Below are 25,959 nucleotides of genomic sequence, written 5' to 3' on the forward strand. Positions count from 1 at the left end.
ACAGAGTCTAGGTTGCAAATGGTCAGAATAAGTCAAAAGGTTACCTAGCTGGGGAATGAGGCTAGGGAAGAGGAAGGTCTTAGCATGACAGCCAGAGGGAAGTCAGATGATGGGGGCAGCTTTAGGGGGAAAGGTTGCTTGCAAGGCAAAACATGTCCTTCCTGTTCCCTCTGGCCAAATGGCCAGTGGCTCCACTCACACATCTCATCAGGAGCACTGGAGCACCGGCTTGATCAGTGTTGGCTGATGCTGCTGGCAGCTGTGGGCGTCTCTGCCAGCTGTGTGAACAGCTGTGCACCAACCCTGGGCTCTTCTATGCCCTGGCTCATTTCCCATCCCTGCTTGGTTTAATACACTTAAAAACAGGATCCCACACTCCCTGGTTCTAGCTGTAAAATATGCTGTTCAGAGGAAAAGAGCGTGTCTGCCTGGGCAGGACAGTGAGACAAATGCTAGATAGACGTGTAGGCTTTTCTTGTTTTGAAGAAAATCTCTGTCTGAAGCAGACGGGTGTTGATTAGTGTGTTTAAAGATGGTGCAGTAAGGGCTAATAACAACACCAGATCGTTACTGAATGGCGGTTGTCAATTCTGACTGCTTCTCACAGGGCCCACCTCCGTTGGTGCAGCTTGTGTGCTGACCTTCAGCCGAAGCCCCAAATGGGACTTCTAGAAACCGTTTACAGTACCCTGCCTGGAGTTTGCCCAAGCATTCACAGATCCACTAGTTTGGCTCACCCGGAGTAAGAAATGGCCTTTCTTCCTGGGCTGCTGGAGTCTATGAGATTCTGCCGAGGGAAGAGAAGCCTGGGACTCCTGGGTGGGCAGAGTCAGGATTTCTGAACTGTTCACAAGGCCCAGTCAAGACCAAGGCCCAGGGCATGCAGCTGGCATGGAAATAGTGGCTCCATTCCCAGTGAAAGGTGTCAGAGCCTTGACTTGTCAGGGCACAACATGAGAAGACCCTTTCAAAGACAGCCTGTTTCTTCCAAATGATCAGACATCCAAACATCAAGCATCTAGTAGTAAACTCCAGGCTACTGTAACCGTTTCCTGCGCTGTAACATAACACAACCAGAAGGAGTGATAGGAGCCTCGGGGTTCGAGGGGTTCTGCCTGCTGTTGGGAGCTCCCTGCATGCTGGTGATAGCAGGTGGGGCTGTACAGAGACATTCTGGTTTTCTGGGGTAGAGTCACACAACATATTCCTGGCTGGAGAATTATGATGACTGGATCTAACTTTTTTTCTGTAATTTTCTAGGTAATATTTGTATGTGTGTTTGTGTGTGTGTGCGTGGGTTGTATTTGTGGGTTATGAGGTTGCCTTTCTAAAACATGGTGGCCCATGCCCTACCCAACCACCCTTGCATTTAGACTTCAGGGCTCTGTGCCTGGCTGAGCTTTTCCCTGCCCTGAGTGCTGCCTCACCTCCACCTGCCTTGCAGTCACCAGACAGGGGACTCTACATCTTACCTGGACCTTTTCCTGCATGTTCTGAGGTTTCCCACCTCTCTGCTCTGGAGAGAGCTGCTGGGTGTTAAGGAGGTGTCTCCTGCCACTCTGCGCAGGTTTCCTGAGTCACAGTCTTTGTCCCTGCTGACAAGCTCGATAAGTACACATGACATTTGTTTTCCTCTGGCTCAGAGTCCAATGGATCTGGATCTAAATTTCAGCTCTGCCTTTTACTGGCAATATAACCCCAGGCTAGTGGTTTAGGCCTTTCTACTTCAGTTCCCTCATCCATAAAGACGAGTGCTGCTCGCATCCTCCCTAACAGTGAAGTGATGTAGTGAGAGCTGTGGGTATGGGGGCCATATGGAGGCTCCCGTCTCATCATCCCCCTCATCGGGACCTGCTACTGGGACCCCATATCCTTTTGTGGTGTCAGAGCTTCAGGGTCTTCTCAGAGGACTTTCCCAGGTCCTGCTGTGGTTGGCGAGTGCTGCCAGCTGCAGGAACAGCTGTACCTCTGTCTTCTTTCTTTTGCCTCCCCTGGGTTTTTTGCTGTCACGTTAGCAGGCAAGTGCGCTTAAAAATAAGTGGCAAAAGCTGTGCTTGTTTGAAGTGTAAGGTATGTCACTCTCAGAAAGCGCATTTGTGCTGTATAATAGATAAGAAAGAGCTATCTAGTTAAAGAACTTTTGGGGCTAGCTTTTCTTCCAGGGCGTGGGAGGAGCATCCTCCATCCTGGTGTAGGCTGTTGGGAAGAATGAAAGTGCTCTTCAGAGGCCCTGCACAGGCTCTCGGCCTGTGGCTTTCTCATTGATCTATTTCTCTCGAGTGAATGGGCTTAACAGAAATAGAGAGAGATTTTTTTCCCTAATGATCAGGATAGAAAAGAATAAAAAGTGACTTTAGGGGTATCTTGGGACCTTAGCTGTCATTGTGTGCTGACACTTCATTTCGGAATGTAAAGGGCCTGCTGCTGGTTTGTAGGGATAAATGGTCTTCTAGTCGGGGGCAGCCAGGAAAGAGGCAGAGCCCTTCACTTAATAACACACAGCATGGAGGGGCCTCTCTTGGGTTGGGTGATGGTCTCTCTCTCTCCCTCTCTCTCTCTCTCTCTCTCTCTCTCTCTCTCTCTCTCTCTCTCTCTCTCTCTCTCCTTTTCTCCCTCAGAGAAACAAGGCTGGAGCTTGGGCCAGCTGGAGCTCGGGAGCTCAGTATAGAGTCCTAATTAGTTGTTTGGACCAAATGTTTCCTAGTATTCCTAGGAATCCAGGGAGGGGGTTTGCTCAGTGGGCCTTGGAGACCTGTCTTGGGTTGCTGCTCTGGGAACAGGTGCCCAGGCAGGAGGCAGCTGTATGAGACTGCTAGAGTAGAGTGATGTTCAATCACGTGAGGGTCCTTATCCTACCAGGTGACAACCAGACTAGCTCTGGAGAGTCTTACATTTGTCCAGGACTCTGCTGTCCTGCTCTCTGTCAAGCATATATGTAGACTGCTAGGAAATTCCTGTGGCTCAGGGATGTGCCCAGGGTATAACAAAAGGCAGGGTGGGTGCATGCCAATCTACCTCCTCTCAGGACATGCACCCAGCTCCTGTAGTGAGAGGGTAGCCCAGCAAGATGACTTCTGCTAGTGGGGTGGTGCAAGTTGGGAGGCCACATGCTCTGTCAATAAGGTTCCCTGACAGAAGAGACAGTTGTAATCTTAGTTCCACAGAAGCTCTGAGATCTGCAGGGCTGCTCTCTCGCTACAAGCTCCTACAGTTGATTTGTGTGGCACTTATGAAGCCGAAAGATACCTGCATAAGCTTCGCCAATGGGCATGAGCTTTGGACTTGGGTATGTTCAGTCACCTCCATGAGTGAGTCAGAGACAGAGCCCAAGGATACCACAGGTCTCAGCAGCCATCTCCAGACTGTCCTCTGATTGAGCTGATGAGGAAGCTGAGGCCTGGAGCAGTGGGAGACCCAGTACAGTCCAGACAGCCTGGTATGAAGACTTGCCCTGTTTAGTGTCCAGCACTTTAGCTAAGCCTTAAGCACTTGGCATGAGGGAGGCTCTGCTCCACACTCACCAGTTAAAACCAGTCATTTTCCCAATCCCAGGCACTGGAGATGCAGTAACAGGCAGAAGAGATCTGACCCTGCCCTCACAGAGTTTCCACTCCAGAGGGAGGGGAAGGGGTGGGCCATAATGAGGGAAGTCTTAAAGAGGCCAGGGTAGCCAGGCATGGTGGTGCACCCTGCAGTCTTTAGTACTAAGGAGGTGGAGGCAGGATCAGAAGTTCAAGGCCACCCTTCGCTACACAGCAAGCTCAAGGTCATCCTGAGCTACCCGAGACCCTGGCTCCAAAGAAGCGTTTTCGGTAAATTCGGTGAAGGACAGTGAAGAAACCAGGACAATGGTGGAAGATGATGGAAGGAGAGATGGATCAGGCTGGGGTTTCAAGGGAGACAGAGCTCTTTGATGGTAACTGGAATATCGCAAGATCTACTTCTGTTAGTATTGTTTCCTTTTCCTGTATACTGAAGTATTATCCGCAGGAAAGTGAGGCTTAGAGACTAATTAAGCTCTCCAGTCACACAGCTGGCGGACAGAAGGACCAGGATTTGAATTCTAGTTTGCCGGGCTCTTAGCCATCTTCCTTGGCTGTTTCCAGTTCAGTTGACTGAGTTCTGAATCTTCATAGAAATGAGGTGACCGTTTATGTCACCGCAGGGCCAGGTCTGTGAGTCTACTGCCACTGCTCTGACACCCCCTGTTGTAGGAAAGGGTGAGCTAAATATCCCAGTGGAGCACCTCCCTTCCTTCTGGAACTGGCCTAATTAGGAATGAGGTGGCAGTGTCCCAGGGCCACCTTATTTAGGCCACAATCTCTCTACCCTAGGCTACTCATGAATCCGAGTGAGCTCCCTGCAGGTTAGTACCCTGGCGCACCTCCTCCCAAATGTTTTTCTCATTTCCGGTTTCACGGCTGTTTTGAATCTACCAGCTTCATTTCATTCATCACCAAAGCAAGGCACGCGATAGAAAAGGCGCATCCCGTCCTCTGGGCGCCGCCTCATTTCCTGCCTGAGATTGACAAGTGCCACTGAAGCATTTTGCACACCTCAGAGAGGGTTTGCCATTCGTGTGGCCAGAGAAGTTGTCATGCAGACAGTTGTAGGGGCTGGGTCTGCCCTGAGGCCCCAGGCTGCAGACACAACTCAGACTGTTTTATGGACAGAGTCGGTTCTTCAGTCATGACTTGTCTCCCTAGCCACACATTTTTAGCCTGATCGTTGTGAGCTGTCACAGCCTGCACACCTCTCAGGTTTTAACCAGTTGAACGCTCTTATAAAGTTCTGTGGACTGGTGCAAGAGCATCTCTGTGTTCATGTGCACGTGCCCACGGTGGGAATGTGTGGAGTGTCCTTTCAAACCTTCAGCGTGTTTCTGCTGGGGACAGGAGATGTGTACTCCATGAACTATAACTCCAGGCTGAAGAGCCCTGGAGACCAGGGAAGGGAAGCGATTCAGACCTGGAGCTGAGGCCAGGAAGAGGGGCCCCGGCTGTGCTCTGCGAGAACTGCGGACCTGGTGGGAAAGAAGGCTCTTTGAGCTCCTTAGTTGCTGCTCATTGTAAACCTAGAGCATTTCCCAAGGGACACAGGGCATGTTTATTAAGTTTTCTTTCTTTATCCTTTTGACAGTGGATTGAGCCTGGGACCTGGGCAGCTAGGCAAGCACTCTGCCAGTTACTTCTCCAGCGACTAAGCATTTTTTTTTAACCATCCCACTCATCGCCTCCCACTGGCTCTCACGGTGCTATGACAGTGGGGTCCTCTTCCTGGTGCTCCTGCTTCCTTCCCTTTCTGTGTCCTTTCCTCTTTCTTCACAGCTGGCCAGGCATCAGACAGACTCACACATGCAACCTTGACCTTGACCTTGCCTGCAAGCTTCCTGAGGTTACTTACTCATGGTCCTTTTGATACAGTTTAGACTCCATGAGACAGCTTGTCTTGGAGCTGGCCCCACCCTGCTCTGAAGCCATCTTTATGCCACCTCCTTAAACACTCTCCAGTCACTGTGAGGTTCTGTCTAGCCTTGGTCCCATATCTCTGGACCTTTGCACATGTCATGTATCCTTTGTTCCAAATGCCATCCCCTTGTGTGAAGTATCTTTTATCTCCCCAACTTCTCTCTTCCTTGTGTACATAGACATCTCCTATGTCCTTGTCTGCCATGCAAAAACCTCTTCTTCCCTTCCCTGAGCTCTTCAAGGGCAGCCATGGCCATACCTCTGGAGCTCCAATCTCTATGGCATCAGACAGAGTAGGGGCTCAGGGAGCGCTTGGTAAATGAATGGATCCCCACAATGTGTACCCACTGTTAGGCAGCAGTTCAGTCGACCTCCGACCTGAGCCACCACTCCTAAAAAAGCCTCTTTTTATCTGCAGGGACTCAAACCACCCATGCAGAGGTGGCTTTGGGATATGACTTCATGTTCCCTCATATGTCCACAAAGCATATGTCTGAATGGGCGACTAGATTCTTTGCACAATATCAAGCCAGAGAAGGGACCCAGCTCCCCGTGATACAAAAGGGAACAAATTCCCAGAGGTTTGTTTGTTTTTGTTTTCTTGGATGATAAAAATGTGAGCGTCACAAGGTCACAAGAACACAGAGACTGAGACTTTGGGACTTGGCCATTGTGGTCTATCTGTTCCCCTGGGCAAGATAGCAGGGTTGTTGTTGTTGTTGTTGTTGTTGAGACATGGTCTCACTATATGGCCCTGGTCTGGAGTTTGCTATGTAAAACAGAATGGCCTCAAATTCACAAAGATCCACTTGGCTTTGCCTCCTGAGAGCTGGGGGGGCGTCACCTCTTCCAGGGCTCCATCAGTGGCATTTCAGAGAATGTTTTGTGAAAGTATGAAAGAGCTGACAGGATGCCTGCATGCTTCAGTAACTCCAGTGCAGACTCATAATGGACCCACCCAGTTGTTTGAAGTCCTGGCATGAGTACTAACTATGAAGAAATGGCCTCCTTTCTTACATAGAGCCCTGTTCCCAGACTGGGTGAGAAATCGCTCTTCGCAGGTCAGTGAACAATGAGCTCTTCTACATCTTCCAGGCAACTTGTCATAGAGTTCCTATGCCGCACACACAGCAGACATGACCAATCTATCCCACCATCCTTCCTCAGTGAGCTTATGGGCCACTGCAGTGTGAGATGCCCAGCCTGGAGTGCCTGCAAACCATTTTTGGTCTCCACTCCTTGAGGCTCTGTCCCAGTCATGACTTTGGTCTTTGGCGTTTCTTCACTTCCATCCCCTAACCTGGCTGCTCTGGCCATTCTTGGAGCTATTTTACTACAGTCATTTTGTGTTGTGTTTCTGCCACATCCACAGCAGTATGGCAGTAGCCCCCAGCATCTTAAGTAAGTTACAGGATATACTATTTTTCCATTATTAAAATTATTAATGATTCATTGATATTTTGAAGAGTTCATTAATCACGCTCATTCATGGTAACTATTAGCATGGTTTATTACTTTCAGCTGGGGTCTGTCTATCTTCCAGCCTGGTGATCTTGCCCTTGGGCTGCACTGGAGTCTTCTGACCTTCCTGGTTGCTCCCCTGTGCCTCACCACTTCATCTCTTCTGTTTGCTATAAGGTGCAGTGAGGGCAGCTGGGGTAAACTTCTGTCTGCCTCTTACAGGCATTTGGGCACCTGCCTGGCCAAAAAGCAAGGTGGGTGCTTCCTGTCTGGCTTTCTCCCGGGACGGAGGGGAGGAGGCCACCAGCAGTTGTTCACCGCCCTGCTGCTTGAAGACTCTGACTTAGCATTCCTGGTTTGCATGTCTGACACCTCACTTGGCACATGATTTATTACAGTTTTAAATAGCCCTTTCTTTCTGGATTGAACTGTCCATATCCATTTGGAGTGGAAAGACCTGGCTTGTGGTGTTGGTAGTGCAAAATGCTTTTCTGAGTGCGATTGTTTGGGGTTTTTTAGTGTAGCTGATGCTCTCAGACCAGAGTGCTGCTCCCTGTGTCTGGCTGGAATCCAGGAGACAGAAGCAGACATTTGCCTGCCACCTGGATGAAGGAGGACATGGATGCAGAGAGCCTTTTGTTTCTTTTCGTCTACATTTCAGAGACAGAGCATCCCAGGTGAGGGAAGGAAGTCTTATGAACAGCCTGGAGGGGGGTTCAGAATCCATCCGAGCCATTCCCCTGCCTTTGTGGTGGGCTTTACCTCTAGGTCTAGGCTTTGTTAGGAAAACACTTCCCAGGGAGAAACTTTCCTTGGTTTCTCTCTCTTTCTCTCCCTTCCTTCCTTGGGGTTTGGCAAGTCCTTCTAGGCAAATCCTTTTTGCCGTAGTTAGAGCACCTCAGGGATAGTTAAACTGGAGTACAGGATGCTTACAACAAAACATGCAAATTCCCCTTCCCATTTCAGAGACATATGTCCCCTAGATGTCACCAGAATTAGCTCATCAGATTGTAATCACCATCCTGGGATTATGATGCTGTGGAAAGCAGCAGAAATCCTTTTGAAACCCTTTCTCCTCCAGGGGGAGGGGGAGCCCTACCAGCTTCCTGCAGAACATTCTGGTTCCTTTTGTTATCCTGCATTTCTCGACTGAGATCCACTAACAGCCCACATCCTCTGTGCTGCTGGTTGAAAGGCCATTTAGTGTGGTCCCAGTGAAAAGAGAGAATTTGGCATGGCTGTAAGAGCCTAGCAGAGAGAGGAGCTGAGGGGACAAGCCACCTGGGAGCTGCATGAGTCTCAAAGGGAGGCCCACCAGCCACATCCAGACCCTTCATCCCTCATCAAGATGCCACAGTGAGGGCCACCAGCCCATTTCCACCTTAATTCCATTGGAAGCTATACTTCTCCCTGGAGATTCTGACCCCTCCATGGCCATGAAGCAGAAACCACCCATCATGGTGGCTTGGGTTGTTTGTTTCTTCCAAGGGTTTCCTGGCTAGTTAGAAGGGTGATTTTTTTCTTCAATATGGGATGAAAGAAAAAGACAAGATTTCTGAGGGTTGGAATCATCCAAGGAAGGAGAGTTAGTTCTCGAGGTAGGTGTGTCTTCCCCTTCCAAATTCACACAAACAATTAAGAGGTTGCAAGAGTTCTCTGGAAAACTACAACCTACTCATTTGGCCACAAGAGAACACAATAGTTAGTGTCCACATGCTTTAAGTACGATGTCTTTCTTGTTGGAGAGAGCTCTAGGTTATCAGTAAAATACACAGCTCCACTTGAAAAGCTTTTTAAAAAAAGAAACCCAGCTGAGAGCCCCTTCCTCTTCCCGCTCACGAGCCCCCACTCCTGCCTCCTCCTCCCCTTTTTCCCTGTTCTGCCCTGCTACATTGCTGCAACCAAACTTGGCACGGTTACTCAATCGCTAGTCTGAAGGGCTTTTAAAACACGTTCACAGACGTGCTCTTGATCCATTCAGTTGTCCAGGGCAGACCCTCGTGGAGCCCTACTATGTACCAGCTATAGAACAGACAGAACGACGGACTGTGGCTCCTGCCCTGCAAAAACTGTTAGCACCGAGCAGGAAGTCTTTCTTTTTCAAATTATGGAAAAATTCACATATTATAAAATTTACCATTTTGGTTTTTTCCTGAGACAAGGTTTCTTGTATTCCAGGCTGGTATCAAACTCTGTATGTTGCCTGGGAGGGAAAGGGGGAAGTGGTGTAATTATAAAAGAGCCATCTTGGTGGGTTTAGTCAATCCCTTCCCCCCACCCCCCAACCCTTAATCCCTAGATTAAGTGTAGTTAAATCAAGGACCCAGAGATGGGAGCCAGTCCTGAGTTATCTGAGGGCTCTGCTGACCACAAAGTTTCTTGTAAACAGGGAGGCGGAGAGGCCTGACCCCAGAGGAAGATGTGAAGCCAGAGTCACAAGAGGTCCAAAAGACTGGGAGGGAAGGAGAGGGGGCTGGAGAGGGCCAGGAAGTACAATTCCTCAGCCACCCTACACGACACCTGGACTTAGTGCAGAGTCATCATCTGATCTCCCGAACTATGAGACCACACATCTGTGATGCTGTGGTGTGTGGAGGCCGCAATAGGAATCTGACACATGGACATGCTGGAAAGGCCGGAGAGGCTGGAGAGGCCGGAGAGGGGTCGATCCAGGCTAAGCTGCCGAGCAGCTGTGTGATTTAGTCTCCTCGTGCCTCAGCTTCCTCCTCTTTAAAAATAACTGGGCTCCCACAGCGGTTTGTTAAGGGTATGGAGTTAATATTTGTAAGTCACCGAATGCCTGGAACCAACAAGTGTGCATTTGTCAGATAAATAAAGCCCAAAGCGCCCAGCCAGGTCTGCCTCGTAGGTCTCAGTGGGATGATCTCATAGCTGAGTCAGTGACTTGAGTCTGGTCAACTGGGAGCTGGAGCCGGCCAGGGAGGATGGCAGCTTTTGGAGCCTGCTGCTACATCATTAAATCGGAGCACAGATGCTTGAAGGGATGGCCCCTCTATTCCCCGTCACACCACACCAGGCCCAAGTACATCTGCGAGGCTGCATCTCAATGCTGACCAGTCTGCTTCCCTTTGGGAACCACAGAACGAGACCAGTGGATTCTGGGAAAGTGCTTCAAACAGCCAGCACTGGCCCCTGGTTCCTGTGCTTCTCCAAAGACCAGGGATCTCTGAGCCGGTCTGCAAGCCCTGGGTTGGTACAGAGAGCAAAAGAAGGCAGGACAGGCCAAGAGAAGGCATCATCACCATATGCCTGACCTTGGAAGGATCTAGAAGATATGGTTGTGGCTTCTACTGCTGCTATAATCCACCTCTTAGATGGTCAGAGGCAGTTGTGACAGATCCATTTCTGACATTTGCAGGGCTTACAGGTCAGCCTCACATGGCAGCACCTAACATCACTTCAGTCGTCACACCCAAGCTCCGTCAGGCTCCCCACCCCCAGGTATGGGGAGCATCTCAGTACCATGTGGCCCCGGGGGGAAGGCTTGGCTCTTTGGATAGGAAATTCTGGGGTAACTGGATATCTGGACATGAGCTTTTGAGGCGGCGTGGCCCATGGGTTTCCAGCTCTGTGAGATGGGGCGGGGCAGAACCCTCATGTGGCTTATAGATCAGGAGCCCTGGCATGTGGGTCCAGGGCAGTGGTGGTTATCAGTGCAGTGGTCAGGGCGCTGGATGGTAACTAGCAGCACTCTCTCCTCTGCCCTGTCACCATCGCAGCCACCCCAGTCTGAGCCTCACTTCCAGCACAGGCTTCTGTGAGACAGCTCTAAACCTGTCTCAGCGTGTGTGTGTGTGTGGGGGGGGGGGTGTCACTTGAACCCTACAAGAGGCCCAGGGACTCTGTCTCCTTGGTGGTTTTGCCTCTGTGGCTTTCTTCAGACCCTCCCCTGGAGGGAAGGGGCAGTGGTAGGTGGCTGATGAGTCCAGCGGTGAGGAAAGCACCTCCTTTGGAATAGGGAGCCAGCTTCCATGGTACTGGGCAGGCTGAACACGCTGTGGTAGCTTTCAGGACCTGTAATGGGGTCGGCCTGAGAACAAGAACCTTGTTTAATTCTTATGCATAAGAAATCTTTTTCACAGGGTGGCTTAGTCCGGAGGAAGTCATGGAGCTTGCCTTGGAGCAGAACACTTTGGGGACCCCCAGGAGAGGCATTGTCCAGCAGTGTGGGGGGAGGCTGGAAGCTCTGCAGAGAAAATAGCAGGGCGGGGGCACACTCAGAGGATCAATTTCCCTGCAAGAATGGCCAAGCTTAAAAATATCTTCAGTAGGCTCCAGGAGTGGCTTTTCCCGGGAGAGTTCTACTAAAAAAACACCCCATTTTATTAACTTTTTAAAATTACAGAAACAATATTGGCTTGTTTTAGTGCAGAGGTGTGTTCTAACTATTAAAGGTTAAAAAAAAAAACAATAGTTCCCTCGATTCCCGTTCTTACCTCCCCAGAGATGTAAGATGTCAACTATGTGATATTAGCCAGAGGTGGTCTGCGCACCTGTGTGCATATCTGTTCACACTTACCAGAAAACCAGGTCACCGTGTACACATACGGAGAGATGCTTGTCGGCATGCTGCCGATATTAAAAGGGGGACTCACACTATGCCTCACTGCATGGTCATTTTCACTGTTTGCTTAGCAATACACTGTGAACCTTTGCTAAGTTAATACATATAGACCGGCTTCATTTTAACCAGCTGCATAATGTTCCATAGTGTGAGCACCATGGTTAGTTAACTGGCTCCCTACGGATGTGTATTCGGGTCATTTTCCAGGTTAAAAAAAAGATGTTAAACAAGCAGCTCTTTAGAGAATGCTATTTGATTTCTTTATTTTGGGCACGTCTTTATTCTCTTGCTTTGGGAGAGTTAGAGAGCTGGTGGTCTTGGGAGTTCTTTTCTTTTCTTTTCAGTCACATTGACATAGGTGAGAACTTACTGCATCTAGATCCATCTGGAAAGCCCATACTTTCCTGAGCTTGTGCTTGGCGCCCTGGCCACGTGGAAACCAGTCCTCAAGAGCACCGTGTCAGCCAGGGGCCGACAGGCAGCAGCAGGTCAGGTATCCTTAGTTCAAGCAGGAGCTGCTCGCTTGGGAGCAAGCTGGAGAGCGGGGTTGTGGCTGGAAACAGGTGTTTATTAATGAGGGTGTGGACTCCATCTCTCTAACCTGAGGTCTTGGGAGACCCAGCTTAGCTGTGGGCTAGAGACCCAACAATGCTCTTCTCGTGGGGCCATTGCGAGGAAAGAATGAGCGACTGCACCCCAAACTCTGTAGGACAAGAATAGACTCAAGCGATCTAGAGTACAACGGAGTGACCAGAGTACACAATAATCTGTTGTGTATCCTATGAAGCTGTAGACATAGGGGTGTGTAAGAAATGGCAGAGGGACAGGGGAGATGGCTCAGCAGTAAGAGTACTGTTACTTTTCCAAGGGTCCTGAGCTTTGAATCCCAGCATCCACGTGGCAGCTCACAACTGTTTATAACTGCAGTCCCATGGAATCCAATGCTCTCTTCTGGACTGCAATGCAAGCAGTCAAAACGCCCATATATAAATAAATAAATCTTAAAGAATTGGTAGAGATAAAAAGCTAAGCCCCTCTATTGGCTCAACACACATGTATTAAAGTATCACATACTGTGCCCCATAAACATGCAGTTACTACATGTTAACCAGAAAGAGACAAAGAACCATCACTCCATCAGAACTGTGCAAATGGAGTAAACAAGTGGCCAGGTGCTCCCTGGGAGAGCAGTGAGTGCTCCCTGAGGGCTAGTACTTCAGAGAGTCCTTTTTCATTTGTTTACTTTTAATTTTTAAGAATTACATATAAATGTGTTTATTTAGCTACTCATGTGTGTGTACATATGGGCATGTACATACCACAGTGAATGTATAGAAATCATAGAGCAACTTCCAGCTGCTGGCTCTCCCCTTCCATCCCTGTGGGTTCTGGGGGTTGTATTTAGGTCATCCATCAGACAGGCATCTTCACCCACTGAGCTGTCTCACTGCTTCTTGCTGTCTGTCTATCTGTCTATCTGTCTATCTATCTATCTATCTATCTATCTATCTATCTATCTATCCATCTATCTATCAATCGCAGGGTCTCACGTGGCCTATGCTGACCCTGTACTGCCTCGTGCCTTTATTTAATTTGGGCAGGCTCTCGGGTAGTTCAAGCTGGCCTTGGACTCCCAGGATAGCTGAGGATGACCTTGAACTCTCGATCTTCTTGTGTCCACCTCCCAAGGGCTGAAATCATAGGTGTTGCTCCTACATCTGGTTTCTTTTTGTTTTTTTCTGAGACAGGATCCTCTCTGTCATTCAGGATGGCCTTGAAGTAGCTGCCCGGTGCTGGCATTGCTAGCCAAGGCCTCCGCAGCTGGTCCTGGACAGTGAGTTGAAGAGCCCTTTAGTCGGCCCATGACACACCAGCTCTCAGATCCCAAGGGTGCTCAGTGATTCCAAACCTCTTGACCCGAGTTGTTGAAAACACCCTTTAAGCCATGGCTGAAGAATCTCCAAACAGTAAATAGGATGGGTTACTGGCCTGGTGGCCGGTGCTCAAATGGTTAACCCACTCCCCATCCTAATCTTCCCAAAGATACTTTCCTGTGTTAAGCTAAAACGAAAACTTAAGAAACTTCCTGTTTGGAAAACCATTCTACTTACCCCAGGCATTACAGGTGCCAGAAGCTGCCACTATCAAGGTAGAAAGAATTGGAAACACAACACCAGCTTGGTCCATGATAGGCAAACACCAGATCACCAACCCCCCAGCATAGCCTGGGCTGGGCTGCAGTGGTCAAGAACATAGACGTACAACAGAGTAGATTTTAAAAGAGTCAAAACCTGCCCTTCCTTAACTATATGACCATTATTAAGTTCCCACAATTTTCTGAGCCTCAATTTTCCATCTGTACAATGGGACTAACCACACTTTTGGAACCCTGTTCAGGACTGAATGAGATGGTGCTGTAATGCGCAGTTTATAGGGAATGGCATTGAGAGAGCACTGTTGCTATTGAAGGGGGTAGCTTGGAATTGGGGGGTGGCTGGCACTGCTAACTTCTGGCCATTCTTTCCCAGCCTCTGTGAGCTGGGGACCAGTACTGGGAAGACCCTGGGAAAGGTGTGAAGATGAGTGGAACTGGAGAGATGGATCAGTCCTTCAGGGTGCTCTCCCGGGAGAAGCAGGAGAGTGGCACAGTAGTTGCTAACACCCCACGGGACCCAGCTTGCCATCTGACTGTGGTGCTGGGTGCACTGTGGCTGATGACGAGGAGGGAGGTTCAGCTGAGAGCAGGTGGGAAGAGCTCTTTTTTTCCAAGTGAGCTAAGTGGTTGAACTTGACCCAGAACCCCCTGGCGGACAACTGGCAGGGTCCAGTGAGAGAAGTTATGTGGCTTGGTTCTGTTTGGGAACACTTGGCACTGGAAGGTGGCTGGAATGGGGCACTTGCTAAATCTAGGGCGTGGCCACTGTAACCAAGTCTGGTTGAGTCACTGTGGCCTTACTGCATTGAAAAGAACTTGACAAACTCCAAACCTACCTGAGGAAGAAGGCCTAGTGTCTGCAGAAGTCTCGGGGAGGGAGGCTTATTGGAAACTTCCAGAGCCAGTCTCGTGTTTCTGCGGAGTTCACGCCTATCAGGCACCAGGTCGTCTCCATTCCCTCCCTTCTCTCCATAGGCTGAGCTGTCCTGGATGCCGGGTAGGACGCCATTGTCTGCTCCCAGACTTCTCTATTTCCTTCTCCGGTCTATTTTCACCGCAGCAGGCATCACGTAGGGAATCCCATGGTGCATGTTTACTTGTTTCCCCACAGCGCATGCTCCGTGGCCCAGGCTCCACTTGTTTTCTGGTTCTTGGAGTTTAGTCCACAGTCAGAACCCAACATGGTGGATAGATGGGTGGACCCATGAGCCCTTAGAGTAAAGCTCCATGCCTGTGCATCCAGCAACATAACATTTTCTTTTTGTAATTTTTAATGGATTTGGCTGTTTTGCCAGCATGTACATCCGTGCTGGAAGTGGGTGTAATGCCCATGAAGGCCAGAAGAGGGCACTGAATCACTTGGAACTGAAGCTTCAGAAGGCTGTGGGCCACTACAGGGGCGCTGGGAATCAATTCTGAGTCTCGTATAAGCACAGCATCTCTGAGCATCTCTCAGGCCGTGCATTCAGGAGCGTTTGAACGTGACCTCTCGTTCTAACATCAAACCTTGTCTTTAACCACAGCCAGGGGAAATCAACAGTTTCCCTGCTAAACCGGTGGGGCACGGAGGTCGTACAGAGATCTGTGTAGGTGGAGGGGAGTGTGTTGGCACTGAACAATGTTCTCCACCCTTTAGCCTAGAAAGCTGAGTTTCGTTCTCATATTGACCTCACATTAAAAAAAACAATTCATTAGTAGGAAATGGAACGCTGCAAACTGGATCCAACCCTTGTGTTCCAGATGAGGAGTCTGAGGGCCAGGGAACTGAGAAGCACTTGCCAGCAACAGAGCGCTCTGTCCCCATTGGCCCTGCTCAGGGATAGACTCTTGCTGTGTGACTAAAACCTTCTCACATGCTGTAGCTTGACTTTCATGCTCCAAGAACTGGGGATGGTCACAATGATTTATGGTCATCACTGGCTTCCATTAGCCCCATGTGAACTTCAGACGCCAAAGTCCCAGAGGGTTCTCATGTCTACAGCAATAGACTAGAGAGTTCTCAGGGGCACTTAGGAGGACCTTGGTCTGGCTGGCCCAAAGCCGCCATGGGACATCACACATGGCCCAGTGCCACCAGCCACAGGAAGTTAGTTTCAGGTGGGGAGGATTTCTTCTTAGAAAGATGCAGGGCAGGAGAGCAGCACTCACCGTGCTCCGGCCTTGCTGTTGCCGCATGATGGCTTTTCTGACAAGGCCAAACAACGTGGGTTTTTGGTTTTGTTTTGTTTTGTGTTTTGAAATTTTGTTTGTTTGTTTTTTTGGGGGGGGGGGTCTTGGGTTTTGTTTTTGTTTTTTGTTTTTTTTTTTTGCTTTTTGCTTTTTAAAAAAATTTAGTTATTTTAATTTCACGTGTATTGGTGTTTTGTCTGCATGTTTTTCTGTGTGAGGATGTTGGATTCCTTGGAGCTTTGCCATCTGAGTGCTGGTAATTGGACCTGGGGCCTCTGGAAGAACAGCCAGCACTCTTAACCTCTGAGCCATTTCCCTAGCCCAACTTTTGCTTTTCAATTTTAATTTTTCTTCGTCCCTTTCCTCATTTAGCTCCATGTGGCTTCTGCTTACTGGAAATTTTATGTTCATGGCTGCTGTAGACCTGAAGTTCATCTCATCACCGACAATCAGATTTTGTCCTCAGGGAAACCCAATTAGGGATCACAGGACTTTTTGATGTTGTTTCCATGGTAACCCCATCGTGATGGTGCACATACATAATATATAGTCTAAGGAGTTTATGTTTATTTATCTAAAAGCTATATATTAATAACACATTTTAAGAAAATTTTGATTTTTAAAATCTGAAATGTTATCTTCTGCATTAAAACATCATTCATTTATTTTTAACTTTGTGTGCATTGGTGTTTTGCCTGAATGTATGTCAGTGTGAGGATTTTGGATCCCCTGCAACTAGAGTTACAGACAGTGGTGAACTGTCAGGTGGGTGTCGGAAATTGAACCCAGGTCCTCTGGAAGAACAGTCAATACTTTTTTTTTTTAACTGCTGAGCCATATCTATAGCCCCTTCTTCTGCTTTTTTTTTTTTTTAAATGATGGAAAAATCCCCTGAGGGTTTTTCTCCCACAGAGGGAACATAAAAGTTCCCCTCCCCCGTCTCTTCATTTTTCTCTCTTTAATTTAGAAAATTTTATAGTTGAGTAAGAATGAACGCTTTTCATTTGGCTGGAATCTGTCTACACATTGTCTCCCTTGATGGCTGAGAACGTTTTATGAGACAATTTTGCTCAGATAAAGAGCAGAAGGGCCCAAGTCTTTCAAATGGAAGGGAACTACTGATCTAATGAGACAATTCAGACACACTGCGACAGACAGGACAGTTAAGGCCTCGCCTGCTTCCTTGCCAGGGCAGCCACTCCCCAGCCTGCAGCTGTCCCACAGGAGGCTCCAGGGTGTCTGGGTGAACTGACCTGTTCTGAGGTGACCAGATGGCCCTTCAGAGCTGGCTGTCACGAGCCAATGATGATAGAGCTTCTCTGAGAGACTCTGTGTGGAGGAAGTAAGTCGCACCCTAGTGAGCTGGAGGGGCCAGGGGCTCCTCTGAGCTTAGCCTGTGGAGAGCAGGCATCTGGGGCAAGCTCAACGCTCGCTGGCACACCGTGTGCTTTCTGAGATCATTTTCTTTGGTACCATCAGTGGCTACTCAGAGTTCGGATACTCGCAATGGATACCTTCGCCCCTGCCAGCTAATCCCGGAACTCCCTAGATCTGCTAAGGAGACGAGCTGATCTGGCACTCCATAAATTCTGCTCACCAGTGAACTTCCTTAAACACTTCCAGAAAATGCTTTAAAATAACGGAACAGGTCAGAAAAATAACTCTTTAACACTTTATTTCTTGGTGTCTGAAATGAAGTTTCCGTAAGGTGGCAGAAGGAGGGATGGCTATGATCTTGGCCCGCACTCCCCTGGACCGGCCAGCCCTATAACTACAGGGGTTAGAGAGTGTCAATAGGTATTGTGGGCTCTTTCTAGAGCTCACTGCAGGAGTACTGAAAAGGGAAGTGTCAGGTGTGGAAGGCCAATCACCTAGCTGTCCTAATATCTATAGGCACACATCAGTATAAGTATATGTTGATGTGGTATTGTATAGCAATGCCCCTGAAAGACAATAGCTTAAGAGTACATCTGTGTAACTGGGCTCAGTGTGGTGGTCCTGTGCAGAGCTTGGTCATGTGCTGGTCTAGGAAGGCCTTGCTGTCCCCCCTGACAAAGTTAGGTGAAAGAGAAAACGAGGCCATATATCTGCAGCAAGCCCCATAGAACTGATCTTCTAAATGTCAGATGCATCGAATTTTATAACATCCCATTTCCCAAAGAAAGGCACTCGGTCAGGTTAAACTCAAGATGTTGAACTATAGGCTATGCCTCTTGCAGGACGAAGAGGCAATGCCATACTCACAGTAGCAAGTGGCTCTGTGGACATTTTCTGTAATCGACATCTGGTACTTGTCTCCAAGCAGTGCTGAAATCCCAAGTTCTCCTTTGAGGGTCCTCATGTGCCTCTCTGATGCTAGAGCCACTTGAGACTGCAAACTGGCACCCGGGACATGTGTTATGTCCCTACAATGGCCTAAGCTGGTTGTTTCTCGCTGGTTGTTTCACTGAATTGAGCTGAGTTGAACTGAATTACTTCTGGCTTGACTCTAATTACTGCACATTAGGAATCACTCTGTTGTGTCAACCAGCCTCCAGAAGCTCTTGGGATTGCAGTAACTCCCGCTCACAGGAATAAGAGAGGTAGTAGAAGGCTCCAGCCCCGAGCAACCTCCCACCATCCGAGGAAGGAGTAGAGTTTTGGGAAGTCCACTGGCTGTGGTGCCACATGTCCCTTCTGCAGACTGACCTCCCCCACCCCTGGAATGGGGAAAATAGCTTTTCCAGTGTGAGGCAGCACAATTCAGCAATTTAGAGACAGAGTTTCTTTTCCTACCCAAGGAGTCAGTGGACGGAGCAGGAATGGAGGCCAAGCCCAGGCAGGGCCAGGAGAGAACTTCCTTGTCTCTGACATCTCTCCCTTCCAGGGCTGTCTGCAGCTCTGCTCTTGCCGCCTGTCAGCATCACCCAGGGCCTTTCCAAAACCCACCAGAGGCAGTCAGGCTGAGCCATTGAGATCAAGCCCCGGGGGTGACTGGTTCCTGGTGGAGACAAGGTGATTGGTTCCTTGCCCATTCCCCCCAGATCACTCTGATCCAGCACCACTCGAGATTCTGACTCCAGAACCAGCAAGATGTTCAATAGGCAAAGGTGCTCAGCCGCAAGCCTGATGACCGTGCATTCAATCCCCAGAACTCATGGTGGGATGGAAGAACCAGGTCTAGCAAATCGTCCTCTGGCTCTCCACACAGGCACGTCTGCATCTCCACAAACGAACGAACAAACATAATAAATATAATAATAGACGTCACTTTGAGAAATAATACTAGCTGCCTGTTCCAGGTTAGCTCTGGAACTTTCTGATGTTGGAGATCACCTGGGGCAGTTTGTTGCAGAGTGGGCCATCCTCTGGGAAGGGGGCAGCATCCTCCAAGGTGCAAGATGTATTGCCAGGCCCTTTGGCAGCCATAGGCCTAGGGATGAATTTCCTGCAGGAGTTGTCACTCATTCAACAGAAGCTGACTTAGTGCCACAGTGTGCCAGCAATGCTGTAAGCCAAGCGAGCCAGTATGGGTTCTGCTCTAAGGAGCTCACAGAACACACGCTAGGTAGGAGGCGCCGGCTGAAAAGTGCCACCGAATTCTGGCTCCTTAGAGCAGGATGCATGTGCCAGTTAGGTTCCCCCATCCCCAGCTTGACATAAGCTAGAGTCAACTGGAAAAAGGGTGCCTCAGTTTTAGAAATGCCTCCATTCCTTGATTAATGACTGACGTGACAGAGTGGGTGAGGCCACCCCTGGGCCAGTGGTCCTAACAAAAATCAGGCTGAGGGAGCCTGGGAGGAAGCCAGTAAGCAGCATTCCTTCCTCCATGGCCTCTGCGTCAGCTTCTGCTTCGGCTCCTCCTAATGTAATGATAGTCGGTAATCTGTAAGCCAAATAAGCCCTTTTCTCTCCAGGCTGCTCCTGGTCCTGGCATTTTATCACAGAGACCGAAACCTAAGACAGTGCACACTGGGGACCATCATGAAATCTTTATCTTCAGAGGAGGAAACTGCCCAAGAGAGGGAAGATTAGCTGCCCAAAGTCACATAAGTGGTAGCATTTAATAAACATCTACTACTTGCTAAGATTGAGCTTAAGCATTGGCAATAGTAGAGATCAAAGAGAAGCTCCCACTGAAATCACTGGGTCCCAGCCCTGGTTATCCTTTGGTATCCAGGAGCTGTAAGAACAATCCAAGGCTGGGCAGTGGTGGCGCACACCTTTAATCCCAGCACTTGGGAGGCAGAGGCAGGCGGATTTCTGAGTTCGAGGCCAGCCTGGTCTACAGAGTGAGTTCCAGGACAGCCAGGGCTACAGAGAGAAAACCTGTCTCAGAGGAAAAAGACAGAGAGAGAGAGAGAGAGAGAGAGAGAGAGAGAGAGAGAGAGAAGGAGGAGGAGGAGGAGGAGGAGGAGGAGAAGAAGAAGAAGAAGAAGAAGAAGAAGAGGAAGAGGAAGAGGAAGAGGAAGAGGAAGAGGAAGAAGAAGAAGAAAGAAAAAGAGAATAACTCCAGGACCCAGGATGCTGAGGCAGGGAGATTGTAAGTTCAGAGGCAACCTGGGCTAGATAACAGATGCTATATCAGAAAATAAGTACGAACACTCCAATGTCAGCCCCTCCCTGACCCACCTCCCACAGGTTCTTGGTCTGAGAATGGACCTTGGCAGAGGGATGCTTTTCTTTCCCTTCCCCCTTCCTTCTTTCCCCTCCCTCCCCTTTCTTCTGCTAAGCCCCTGTTGTGCAAGGCAAAGGGATTTTAACAGGCCTCCAAAGTGGCTCTGATGTGCAGCCACTTTGACAGCCATTGGTCTAAGTGACAAGACGGACAGAAATGCAGAAAAGGCCAATAAATAACTGAAACTTGTGATTGGCAAGGAATGAGCAGGAGGCAGAGGAGCTGCAGGGTGATCTGCAGGAAGCGAGGTCACACCACAAAGCTGTGATTCCAGGGGTAGAAGGCACAAGGCTGTCCTGTATAGGAGAGCCGTGGATGTTCTGGGAGATGCCCGGCTCTACAGAGCCATCAAACCCTGTCATGATGCCTGTTTAGTAGGTACTCTCTGTCTGCAGCCTGAAATAGTTCTCCTTGTTCCTCTACTCCAAACAACCTCCTCCCCCAAGTACACACTGCTTATAAATGCTCTAGCAGCAATCTCTGTGATCCACCTAGAGACTAGTCAGTGGAGTGCCCAGGAGCAGGTGTCCCATAATGGAGACAGTCGAGCAGACTCTGAGGTCTAACACCTGATGTGGGAGGTTCCAGCCAGCTCACCAGCTTCTGACTTACTACGCCCATCTTCCTTGCATCAAGAAACTGAGAGGCCAGTGGGGACAGCACCCCAGGCCAGTTCTTTCCTGTTGAGCTGTGTAGCTCAGTGGGGAGACCCCATCCTTCCGTTTAGATGATGTATCAGCTCAGTCTCCACCAAGCAATCAAAGGAATCCGTTACTCATTGCTTCAGTTCCTACTGCATGAACCCAGTTACTATAGCAACTGAATGTGCTTCTTTATTACTGGATGGAAGGCTTTAATTTTGTATTTAAAGAGTTTGGCCAGAGAGTCATGTTGCCATGACTCGGGCTGTTGGATAGCAGTTAGGAGCAGACAGACACCTTGGAAATGGCCATAGATCTGTCTTTCTAATTGACAGATCGGGGCCTGGGAAAACCTAGGCTGCACTGCCCTGAGAAGTCTCCCCTGGTGCTGCGCTGGTACCTTCCCCTGTCCACGGATGGTTCCTGATGAGCAGAGGCCCCTGAGCCAGGCATTCCCATGGTGGCCTCTGCTTTCCCTACTGAGCTTCACCCAGGGGCCTTGCTTGGATGTTTTTGCTTTACCCTCTCCCTACAGGCGGCAGGCCTCTAATGTGTTTGCTGAATACTGGTTTATGACTTCATTGAGTTTCACATTGGTTATGGCCCTGTATGGTCTCAGGACAGGAAGAGGGGAAGCTGAGGCTCAGTGAGGTTAGAGTCTGGCCCACCCCACAGCCTCCCCTTTTGCCTCTCAGTGGGCTGCTAGGATGTCTGGAACTTGATCCCACAGCACACAGATGTCACAGGCAGACACTAAAAGCAAGAAAGGCCATCTCCACACAGCCCTCCACGGCACACATGTGCTGTCTACCTCATGTGACTCACCTGTTTGCCTTCTATTTGTATCTCGTGTGCCAGGGACTCTTTGACTCTCAGGTTTTAGAGTCTTCTCCTTGGATGAAGGGGCTCATGGGAAGGCAGTGGAAAGGGGTTAGGGGGATGCTCAGTGACTGCCTTCGAAGCAGAAGGGTAGGGTCCAGACCTTGGAGGACACAGAGGTAGTCCACTGCAGGCAGAAGTGGGCGGAGCAGGAGCCTTAGTTCATGTAATCTGTGACCAGCCCTCAACTCCCCACACAGCTGTCTTTTCTCCTCTGTGAATGCTGGATTTGTGGTTAAGCTCATCTTTCCCCAGCTTCTACAACATCATCGGCTTCTTTCTCTCCCATCCTGACTTTTCACTGGCCTTTCAGAACTGGTCCCAGGCAAGATTCAGAGGTCACTCTCCCTTCATGATGTGCAAGTGGGAATGCCTGTCCTCCAAGGCTCACTGCCCCCAAACACCAACCAAGTTAGGCCATAAGACCTCCACCCTACGTCTTCTCTAAAGGCTAGAAGAAGCCATGTTGGAGGGCAGTAGTTCCCTGGGGACCTGGGCAGAACACATGGGGTGCATGGCAGCAGATGGCATCCAGGGAGATGGATGTATACAAGCAGCCTCTGTAGAGGGTATAGCGAACACCACCATTGTCCTGGCTATAGCTCCAGCCTTATGCAGGCCCCAGTTGCTTGGGACAGAGTTGCTGTCAACAGAGAAGACCAAGCTTGTTGAAAGGCCAAAGTGGAGTTCCTGAACAGAACACAGAGGAATCCCATAGTAGGGCTTCCACAGAGACAAAGCCTGGGCCTCCCTCAAGATGTGAATCTCAGCTGAGTATGCACAAGGCAGTAGTAGACACCCAGGGAATGTCTGCTGGAGTGCATCCTCATGACATGGCCCCAGGATTCGGGGCTCTGAGGAAGACTGGGGTTAGAAAGAAATGGAGACAGCCGAACCCGGCCCTCATTGTATGGAAAGAACAAGATACGGCTAAAAAGAAGGCATAGCTAATATTAACAATAGCTAATAGTGACTGCTTTGCTCATGGGGGGTGCATGGCGGGTTTGTTGAAGATCAGATATACTATTGTATATGATAGATGCAGTGCACCCGTTGTAGCCTCTGCAGCAGATGGCTCATCCCCAGGCAAGAGGATGGAGAGGCAGAGAGGTTCAGTTACTCACCCAGGGTTCCAGCCAGACCTGGCTAACAGTAGGCTCAGGAGCCATGCAATGAATGCTCCATGCATTACCCAAGAGTGCAGAGTGGCCTGCAGACACTTGCTGCCCCTTCTGAGCTGGGGTCAGGAACCTGGCTGCCCTGTAAGCTCACTGCTACAGGAAACATCCCTTTCCCCCATGCCAGGCCTGCTGAGACTCAGGGGTGTGGGGTTTGCTTGCTTTTGTTTCTCCTTTAAATACAAAAGCACTCTTAATCCTCCTTAGCACAGAGTAACACATGGAGGCTGGATCCTTCATGCTGGAAGGGACTTGGCAGTGGAGAGCAGAAAGAGACGGACCCAGCAGCTCTCCTCATTCCCTCTGCTCATTGGATTTTGGGGAGTGCTAATAATGTATTTATTGTCATTTTATGTGCACTGGTGGTTTGCCTGCATGCATGTCTGTGTGAGGTGTCAGATCTTGCAATTGTAGATGGTTGTGAGATGGCACGTGGGTGCTGGGGTTTGACCCTGGGTCCTCTGGAAGAACAGTCATTGTCCTCAATTGCTGAGCCATCCAACTCCGATTTGTGGGAGTTCGGTCCACATGCCAAACAAGAACAACAAGGGGGTGTTCTGCAGTTTAACCCAGCTTTAACACTCTACTTGAAGCTACATTAAATGCCACTGGCTACTGGCCTGGTCCTTCAGCTCTGTCCCACTTCAAAAGTCCACACGGGGCTGACTGAGCTGTGAGTCCAGGCTCCCATGACCCTGGGCCTTGGATTTGAGTCACCTGATGGAATCGAGTGCACAGTTCAGGGAAACATTTGCACAGTTATTCTTCGGGGTGTTTCAGAGAGTCCTGGTGAGCAGCAGCCTAGAGTGGACTCCAAGGGCAGGAGTTCGAGAAGGGTATGAAGCTGCCGGGGAGCCTGTGGGGGTGTTACCTCCCAGGTGCCTCCATGTGGTCAGCTATGTAGAAGTCTCCAAACTTGGTCCTTGGGCTTGGCAGAGGCTTCTTTGTGTAGCACACTTGATGAAAGCGTTTGCCACTGATGGTCAGCTGCTAGGGAGGGTGGGGTTGGTAGTCTTTCTCCTCCTTGCTCCCATCCCAAGGCTGGCCAGTCAGGATGTGGGCGTTCGAAAGACTCTGACCCTGACTGTGCTGGAGATGTGACTCAGTGGCAAAAACACCAGCCCGGCATTTAGGAGACCCTGGGCTTAAACGCTAAGTAACAGTAGGCAGCTGTGCACACCTTTAACCCCAGCACTTAGGAGGAGAAGCAAGTAGACCTCTGCGAGTTCAAGGTGAGTCTAGTCTACAAAACACAGGCCTGCCAGGACTACATAGTGAAACCCTGTCTCAAAACAAAACAAGCTCCAAAGACTCATCATTTTTGAAGCTCACTGTGTGTGTGTTATGTATATGTGTGTATGTACATATGCGTGTGTATTTGTGTATGGGGCCTGGGTATATATGTATGGTGTGTGTGTGTGTGTGTGTGTGTGTGTGTGTGTGTGTGTGTGTGTGCCTGTGCACATGTGTGTGTATTGCTGGGGGTTAAACCCCAGTGTCTTGTACATACTCTGCTATACTCCAGTCCTCTCCTGGGTTTTAGTAGTTGCATTCTTCAGCCAAGGTGAGGACCAAATGTATTATTTCTTATTATGAATGTATTATTATCCAACTTGTCATGATAGCCTGTTCTTGCAATCCCAGAACTGGAAAGGTTGAGGCAGGTGGATTTCCATGAGTTTGAGGCTCGCTGGTTACAGAGTGAGACCTTGTCACAAACAAACATATCTTAGGAAGCAACTTCCAGAGGAGGGAAGTGAGGTTCAGAGAGTGGGTGTCTTAGCTAAGACCTCCATCTGGATCCAAGCAGGTCTTTTGACTCCGCTGGGACTCTCACACAGGTAGGCTCCTAGCCTGCCCCTGAGGTGGTCAGGCTCTTGGACCCCCAGCACCCCCACCCTGCCTCTTGTGTGACACTCCTGCTCACCTGTCCTGGCCACACTAATGTGCTCTTCACTCCTCCAGCTCTTTGTGATCGACAATGGTGCAGATGACTGGCGGATAGCCATGACCTACGAGCGTATCCTCTACATCAGCCTGGAGATGCTGGTGTGCGCCATCCACCCCATCCCTGGAGAGTACAAGTTCTTCTGGACTGCACGCCTGGCCTTCTCCTATACCCCATCTCGGGCAGAGGCTGACGTGGACATTATTCTGTCCATCCCCATGTTCCTGCGCCTGTACCTGATCGCCCGGGTCATGCTGCTCCATAGCAAACTCTTCACTGATGCCTCCTCCCGAAGCATCGGGGCCCTCAACAAGATCAACTTCAACACCCGATTCGTCATGAAGACGCTCATGACCATCTGCCCTGGCACGGTGCTGCTGGTGTTCAGCATCTCTCTGTGGATCATCGCTGCCTGGACTGTGCGAGTCTGTGAAAGGTATTTCAGGGAGACCCTGAGCGTGGGATGGGGGAGGGACAAGGAGCAGGGATGTCCAGGTCTAAGGTCTGATGGAGGAGGCTGGAATGGTCTCAGATTCCTCAAAGGAGAAAATGAGAACAAGAAGAGGAGGGCAGAGCTGGTGTAGAATATTGGAACATTGGAGCCCAGGTAAGCTGGGAAAAACATATATAACTAACGTTTGTTTCTTCTTTTAGACCAAAGTGTCACACCTCCCCCTTTTATAATATTTATTTATTTATTCATTTATTTAATGTATATGAGTACACCGTATTCTTCAGACACACCAGAAGAGGCCATCAGATTCCATTATAGATGGTTGTGAGCCACCATGTGGTTGCTGGGAATTGAACTCCGGACC

At 49.5% G+C, this 25,959-nt stretch overlaps 1 protein-coding gene across 1 annotated transcript in view; it reads left to right on the top strand.

Annotated features, from left to right (window-relative positions):
* Kcnn3 (potassium intermediate/small conductance calcium-activated channel, subfamily N, member 3) overlaps nucleotides 1-25,959 on the top strand; it is a 152,331-nt gene that overhangs the window by 63,996 nt on the left and 62,376 nt on the right. Inside the window, exon 3 of the mRNA NM_080466.2 lies at nucleotides 25,159-25,577. Coding sequence (NP_536714.2) covers nucleotides 25,159-25,577 — 419 coding nt within the window. The remainder of the gene's footprint in view (nucleotides 1-25,158; nucleotides 25,578-25,959) is intronic.

This window comes from Mus musculus, chromosome 3 (assembly GCF_000001635.26).
Source record: "Mus musculus strain C57BL/6J chromosome 3, GRCm38.p6 C57BL/6J".
NCBI lineage: Eukaryota > Metazoa > Chordata > Mammalia > Rodentia > Muridae > Mus > Mus musculus.